Source organism: Ictalurus punctatus, chromosome 5 (genome assembly GCF_001660625.3).
Source record: "Ictalurus punctatus breed USDA103 chromosome 5, Coco_2.0, whole genome shotgun sequence".
In the NCBI taxonomy this organism is placed as follows: domain Eukaryota; kingdom Metazoa; phylum Chordata; class Actinopteri; order Siluriformes; family Ictaluridae; genus Ictalurus; species Ictalurus punctatus.
The window spans coordinates 34,148,340-34,156,429 of NC_030420.2; the positions used below are offsets into that span (position 1 = coordinate 34,148,340).

At 42.9% G+C, this 8,090-nt stretch overlaps 1 protein-coding gene across 1 annotated transcript; it reads left to right on the forward strand.

The window, feature by feature from the left end:
* Positions 1–499: 499 nt before the first annotated feature.
* Positions 500–1,321, forward strand: LOC128632881 (uncharacterized). Its single transcript, XM_053680581.1, has one exon. It carries the CDS (start codon positions 500–502, stop codon positions 1,319–1,321), a length of 822 nt encoding a protein of 273 aa, XP_053536556.1.
* Positions 1,322–8,090: the final 6,769 nt, after the last annotated feature.

Sequence of the window (8,090 nt, forward strand, 5' to 3'; positions counted from 1 at the left end):
TGTTTTGGAAGTCAGATTTTTTTATATTAATGAATGACACAAAAGTTAAATTGGTACTGTTAATTAATGAATACATTTTTTATTTATTAATTACACCTGGGGCCTCGCTGTTAAAGACAGCTGTAAGTTTACAGTAAATTTAGATTACAGTTTTAACATTTTCACTGTTTTTCGAGAGAGTCTGTTTTATGGTATTAAAACGAAGTCGCAGATCAACCTTTTCTTTTCTAAAGAAGAACTTGTGGTGTAGTGTAGTGAGGAGAGAAGCCACACGAGTGGAGAGACTGAGGTCTGTTGAACAGATAAATCAGAGACGTACGCAGCAGAAACAGACTCACAGACACACGGATTATGAATAGCAGACGATAGACGTGAGCGCGTCAGCAGCACAGATGACATTGTTTGGAAGAGCTACATGGAGAAGAAGGGGACAGGTTCTAGGGGACTGGGGACCGGTATTAAACTGGACCGGTATTAGGCTGGTTAACTGAAGTGGGTTATGGGAGTGAAGGGGTTAATGTTGCAGGCTCACAGCCGCAGGGTTTCGGGTTCGATCCTGAGATTCACTTCCACACGAATGAAATATGTTTCTTCAGTATACAGGAATTCATCTCTTACACCATCCTCTACTGCACCGCCCCCACTACTCCACCCTCTATTGCACCACCTCCCCTACACCACCCCCCACTACACCATCCTCTACTGGACCACCCCCACCACACCACCCCCCACTACACCATCCTCTACTGGACCACCCCCACCACACCACCCCACCCCCCACTACACCATCCTCTACTGGACCACCCCCACCACACCACCCCCCACTACACCATCCTCTACTGGACCACCCCCACCACACCACCCCCCACTACACCATCCTCTACTGGACCACCCCCACCACACCACCCCCCACTACACCATCCTCTACTGGACCACCCCCACCACACCACCCCCCACTACACCATCCTCTACTGGACCACCACCACCACACCACCACACCACCCCCCACTACACCATCCTCTACTGGACCACCCCCACCACACCACCCCCCACTACACCATCCTCTACTGGACCACCCCCACCACACCACCCCCCACTACACCATCCTCTACTGGACCACCCCCACCACACCACCCCCCACTACACCATCCTCTACTGGACCACCCCCACCACACCACCCCCCACTATTCCACCCTCTATTGCACCTTCCCCACTACTCCACCCCCCACTACACCACCCTCCACTACTCCACTACTCCACCCTTCACTACTCCACTACACCACGGATAAACTCATTAAGCAGTTTAACACTAGGGCAATAGATCACACACACACACTCTCTATATAACTGTGAGGATTTTTGTATAGAAATGTCCTGACAGATTAATTACCATAACATTTGTTTATGGTTGCTGTGTCTCTTCCAGTGTACACATGTTAAAGTACTGTCATATTGTAACATTTTAAAAAAAAACCACACACAATATTTTACAGGATATATTGATCAGTGCTGCTGGTTTATAAAACGCATAAACACTGCGACGTTTAATAATTCATGTTCCATGATTGAGTTGATATTAGGCTCAGTGTCGCCCCCTGCTGGCGCAAGCAGTGTGTGTGTGTGTGTGTGTGTGTGTGTGTGTGTGTGTGTGTGTGTGTGTGTGTGTGTGTGTGTGAAAGAGAGAGAGAGAGAGAGAGAGAGAGTCTGGAGAGAAACAGCTCGTTTAACCCGTCCGTCAGCCGTTAGTCTGCGCGTTCACACACTTTCCCCCGCGCGCGCGCGCGTGTGAGTGTGTGTGTGTGTGCGTGTAGGAGAGAAATCAGACCCGGAGATCAGATGGATTTATGAATCGGATGACGGCGCGGGGTTCCAGATGTGCGCGCGACTCCTGTGTGCAGGTAAATCCGAGACAAACTACGCGTTCCTGTGCTTCAGTAACACACACACACACACACACACACACACACACACACACACACACACACACACACACACCTGTTTCATCACTGCGTTTTAGTTACGTTTAAGATAGTTAAGTTATTGATTGTGTGTGTGTGTGTGTGTGTGTGTGTGTCTGCGTGCGTGCATGCGTACCATTTATATCTGTACATGATCTTATGATAAAGCTTCACTGTACTGTAGTGTGTGTGTGTGTGTGTGTGTGTGTGTGTGTGTGTGTGTGTGTGTGTGTTCATGCCTGTGACTCATATGTTCTTCAGTCAACCTGTTTGAGTTTAATCCCTTTATTAACCCCCAGCATTCTGTTCTGTTCTGTTCTCTCAGTGTAAGCACATCAGCTCTGTGACTCCGGTTCAGTTCTGTCATTATTACACTTATACATTCTAGTCTGTTTTATTTCATTCTATTTTACTCTAGTCTGTTCTCTTCTGTTATTGTCACACTGATACGCCCATACCCCCATGCCATTCTTTACTGTTCGTTTTCACACTTAGACGTTCTATTCCATTCGGTTATTTTGACACTTGTGGACTTTCTACTCTATTCGATTATTTTCTATTCCGTTCTATTCTGTTATTATCAGACGTCTATATTCCGTTCTATTCTGTTATTTGTACTCTGCTACGTTCTATTCTAATTTATTCTATTCTGCTATTTAGAAAACAACCGTACACATGATGTTTTATTTTGTTTAGTTCTATTCTGTTCTATTCTGTAATTGTTACACTGGCACGTTCTCAGGTGCGGACTGGGAGCACAAAGCAGCCCGGGAATCTGCTGTCAAGCGGCTTGTGATCATTTGATACCCCCCCCCCCCCCCCCTTTTAAAAAAAAAACCAAAAAACCCCACAGATTTAGCATAAAGTTCTCTAAAGGTTCGTGCACGGAGTCTGAGTAGTTAAAGCGTGGAGCTGGTCAGACCTGCAGCGCTGTGGGACGCTATGGCGTAGAGACTGAAACCCCAAAGTTAACAAAAACATGTCGGTCTGTACACGCGTGCACGACAACCTGCTCCCTGCTCACTCCACTCTGACGTCTCGGTCTCTTCGCCGCCGTCCTCATCACCACCCGCAGACTGCTTAAACAAATCCCTTATTTTAGCACACTTTTCGACGTCAGCCAGCAAAGGCTTTTTCTCTTTTTGGTGCACCTCCGCAGCGCTGGCTGCGGGTTTCCTCTTTCTGTCCATGTTTCGGCAACGGGTGCTCGATCCTAACTGCCCGAGTGCTAGTTCTTTCATTCAATTTGAGATGCTCTCAGGAAGAAACCTTGAGAGGAACCGGACTCAGAAGGGAACCCGTCTTCATCTGGGTGACACCGTATAGTGTGATTATAAATAAATGCACCCCTTGCAATAATGTGCTAATACTACATGCTGAAATAGTGCAGTTGTGTGAGCAGGAAATTCATTACAGTTTCTACAGGAAGTCTGTTGTGTTGAACTTCTCCACTGTTCACTGATGGAGACCCGAGTGGTTGTAGTGCTAAAGCTATCATAGCATAACTGTTCATATGAACTAAGTGGAACCGTCCTCAGTAATCTCAGTGATCTTTAGTCTGCACCATGCGGGACATCCTCAGCAGCAGCATTGACTTCCAACTGATGAGAACTCCAACCAGAAGTAGAACATCAGGATGGATCAGGCAGATCCGGAGAGCAGAAGGGGTCAGGATCACTGACATCTCAGGAGTATCATGTGTAACTCGACAAAGTGGGAGCGAGAGATACAGAAGAGAGAGAGAGTCTAATTATTTAAGACCAAAACTTCTCTCAGGTATTGTGGCGCGAGAGCGTTTAGTGCTTTATAGGTCAGTAGTAGTATTTTATTATCAGTGTGAGATTTCACTGGGAGCCAATGTAGTGTGGATAAGATAGGAGTGATGTGGACGTATCTTCTGGTTCTAGTTAGGACTCTACAGCTGCATTCTGGACTAACTGGAGCTTGTTTATGCTCCTACTGGAACATCCAGACAGTACGGCATTACAGTAATCTAGTCTAGAGGTGACGAATGCATGAACTAGTATTTCCGCATCATGTAGTTACAATATGTTTCTTATTTTAGAAATATTTCTGAGATGAAAGAAGACTATCCTAGTAATATTATCTACATGAGCATCAGATGATAGGCTGGAGTCAATAATCACTCCAAGGTCTTTAACTGCTGCACATGATGAAACAGAAAGACCATCCAGAGTAACCATGTGATCAGAAAGGATACTTCTAGCTACACGTGGTCCTAGTACAAGTTCTTCTGTCTGATCAAAATTAAGGAAAAGGAAGTTAATAATCATCCAACGTCTAATGTCCTTTACACATTCCTCAACTTTACTAAGCTGCTGTCTGTCCTCTGGCTTCGCTCAAACATACAGCTGTGTATCATCAGCATAACAGTGGAAGATCATTCCATGTTTACGAATAATTTGACCTAGAGGTAGCGTATATAAAGTAAAAAGCAGTGGGCCTAAAACAGAACCCTGTGGAACACCAAATTTAACCTCGGTATGCGTGGAGAAGTCGCAATTTACATCTACGAACTGATAACGATCGGTGAGATAAGACCTGAGCCAGGACAGGACTGTTCCCTTAATACCAACAACATTTTCTAATCTATCAAGGAGAACAGTGTGATCTATAGTATCAAAAGCTGCACTAAGTCGAGTAACACAAGCAGCGAGACACAACCCTGATCAGAGGTCAGTAGAAGGTCATTTACTACTTTAACTAACGCTGTCTCTGTGCTATGATGAGGTCTAAATCCTGACTGATACACTTCATGAATGTTGTTCCTGTGTAAGTACGAGCAGAGCTGCTGTGTACAACCGTCTCTAAGATCTTGGAGGTGAAGGGGAGGTTTGATATGGGTCTATAGCTGGACAGTTCACAGGGGTCGAGGTCAGGTTTTTTAATCAGGGGTTTAATAACAGTGTGTGTGTGTGTGTGTGTGTGTGTGTGTGTGTGTGATACAGTATGAGTGTAAAGTGTTCAGCTCTTGTGTGATCTGCTGCGTGTCCTGCTGTTTGTCGTAAACGATGATGTTTCACCTCATTACTCACGGCCGTGTGTTACTATAGAGGAGACCAGCGTGTCTATACACTGGTGTGAAATTCTCTCGTTTCTAAACGAGCAGCTCTTTCATTCCACGCCGACGACGAAGATCACAGGCGTGCAAATCGTTCACTTTTCCTGGTGAGCGCGTGGTGGGACGGACCGACGTGCTTCCGCGTCGTCATGGAGACGAGGGTCGGAGTGAAATCGCCCTGTTTTGTGCATGTTTTTAGTGCTAATTGGCCTTTTGATGATGCGGGAAGACGGGTTTCAGCCTCTTCAGAAATCCGGCTCTGTGCGGAGACGAGTGGAGTCGTGCTGCGATTCAGGACAGAAACCAAGACTTTATTTCCTGTAGCACTGAATAAAACCCTAATCCTAAACGCAGTTCTATTCTATTCAACATTATCACACAGTTCTACTCGAGCCCATTAATCAATTATTGTACTTTTAGATTCTGTTAAAATATTATGACACATTTCTAATCTATTATATTTAGCTATTATTCTGCAATTCTATTCTGTCCTGTTAAGCTATTTTCACTCAGTTCTGTTCAATTCTATTAAGCGAAATTATTATTATTATTATTATTATTATTATTATTATTATTATTATAATTATTATTATTATTATTATTATTATAACACACAATTCTGTCCTCTTCTCTTCAACATTATAATTACACAGTTCTACTCTATTATCACATGATTTTATTGCAATAATTCTAACCCGTTACCCAATTCTACTCTTTTATTCTATTACGTTTTGAATTATTCCACGCGTCTGTTTTCCGTCTATTACGCACTTCTACTCTCTTCTATTAAGCTAGTATGGCACAGTGCTGCTCAATTCTTTTCAACATTTCTATCACACAATTCTATTTGCTCTATTCTATTTTACTCTGTTAGTTTTCTATTCACTTTTGTTCATATTACACTCTTCCTGTTATTCCGTCAAATTCCGATCCCTCACATTATTAATATATCCTTTTATTCTGTTCTTTTTCATTATTATTACACTGCTCTGTCCTATCCTATCGTATGCTATTCTATTCTGTTACTTCACTCTTCTGCTCCTGTATTCTTCTATTCTCCTCTATTCTATTAATCGTATTATCACACAGTATTCTATTCAGTTCTATTCACACTTGTTATTTTAGACTTCTGTCCTCTTCTGTTCAGATGCATTACACAATCCTACTCTCATTCTATTAAGTTAAAGATCACAATTCCAGTCCACTTCTAATTCTGTTCTCAATTCTATTAAAATGGGTTTGTTTGTTTTTACTACTTTCAGGACACTTTGGGAAAATTATAGACGGTGTACGTCATCGTTTCCGTAGCAGAGCCGTACCAGCTCACGCGCAGGGACGTCTACGGCGGAAGCGCCGCTCATAACAAACGGATTAAAAAGCTTCTATAATCGTTGATATCGTTTATTTAAGATTTACGGAAGGAGTCTCCAGTGTCAGAGGTAAAGCTGTAAGTTTTCAGACATCTTCAGGAGTTAACTTACAGATGGTGGCGGCTACATCATCAACGTCTCTGGCGGCCACGTTTCACTCCTGCTCAGGTTTTTAGCTGCAGCTTTTTCAGTCTTTATGTCTATTTGATTAGATCATTCTCTCTCTTATTCTACTCGACCCTCCACCTGACACATTTTTATAAATTCCTCCTCCTCCTCCTCCTCCTCCTCCTCTGAGGCTTTCACTGTGATTACTGAGATTAAATTATAGGCATTTCTGCTAACCACAGGACCAGACGCTGTTCAAGAGGCATAGCGCTTAAACGAGAGAAAAGGTCTCTTTTCCTCAGTCGTGCGTTACACAGCAGACACTCGGCTCTCGGCTGGAGAGAGAGACGCGTTAACTGGTTTGAGCCGAGCCTGTGAGCATTAGCGGGTGTGAAACGGCGGAGACGTTTTTGGAGTGTAATTACGGGATGATTAGTCCCGGATCGGAGACTCCAGAAGGAAAAGTTCAGAGAGGCTGAAAAATGTTGAGAGACTTTTAGACCAAAATACTCATTTTAAGTAAGTCTATCTTGAACAAGCGAGTACTCGGTGCTTGTAATACGCACAACTTGCTTAAATCTTAGCATTTTGGTCCAGTTTTAAGATTCAGTAGCGTTTTTAGTGACTAGATATTTACGCTATTTTCAGGAATCCTTTCCAAGTCAGCTTTGCTTTACCCCACTGGAAGATTATTGTTTTAATTAGATTTAAGCGTGTCTTGATTGTTTGAAGAAAGGCGTTTTTTTGCACTGTAGAACCTGTCAGAGTTCCAAATAGAACCCTTTTTTTGCAAGCCAAGAACCCTTAATTATCCATTGATTACCCTTAAGGGACCCCTTGACTGGATCAAGTACCAAGAAGCTAAGTGTTAAACTCCTGACAGGATATTAAGATGAAAATAATGAGCAGAGATTTGGAGTGTGTACTGCACACGTACCCAATTAATAAACACGGTTCTTCACGGGTTCTTTAAGGTTTTGTTGGATATTTAAGAGTTTTTATTTCTTGGCAGTAGATAAACACTTTGGTGTAGGGATCTACACTGAACCTGTAAGGTGTTCCACAGAAAAGAGCCCACTCAAAAAGCTGACTCAAAGAGCCCCTCGTAGCCCCTCCCACATTTACTATAAAATCGTAGCCCCTCCCACATTTACTATAAAATCGTAGCCCCTCCCACATTTACTATAAAATCATAGCCCCTCCCACATTTACTATAAAATCATAGCCCCTCCCACATTTACTATAATATCATATCATAACCCCTCCCACATTTATTATAATATCATAACCCCTCCCACATTTACTGTAAAATCATAACCCCTCCCAAATTTACTATAAAATAATAACCCCTCCCACATTTACTGTAAAATCGTATCCCCTCACACATTTACTATAGAATTGTAGCCCGTCCCCATTTACTATAAAATCATAACCCCTCCCACATTTACTATAAAATCATAGCCCCTCCCACATTTACTATAATATCATATCATAACCCCTCCCACAATTATTATAATATCATATCATAACCCCTCCCACATTTACTGTAAAATCATAACCCCGCCCACATTT

Excerpts from the sequence above, each read along its gene's own strand:
- LOC128632881 (XM_053680581.1), top strand. The coding sequence starts at position 500 with ATGGGAGTGAAGGGGTTAATGTTGCAGGCTCACAGCCGCAGGGTTTCG.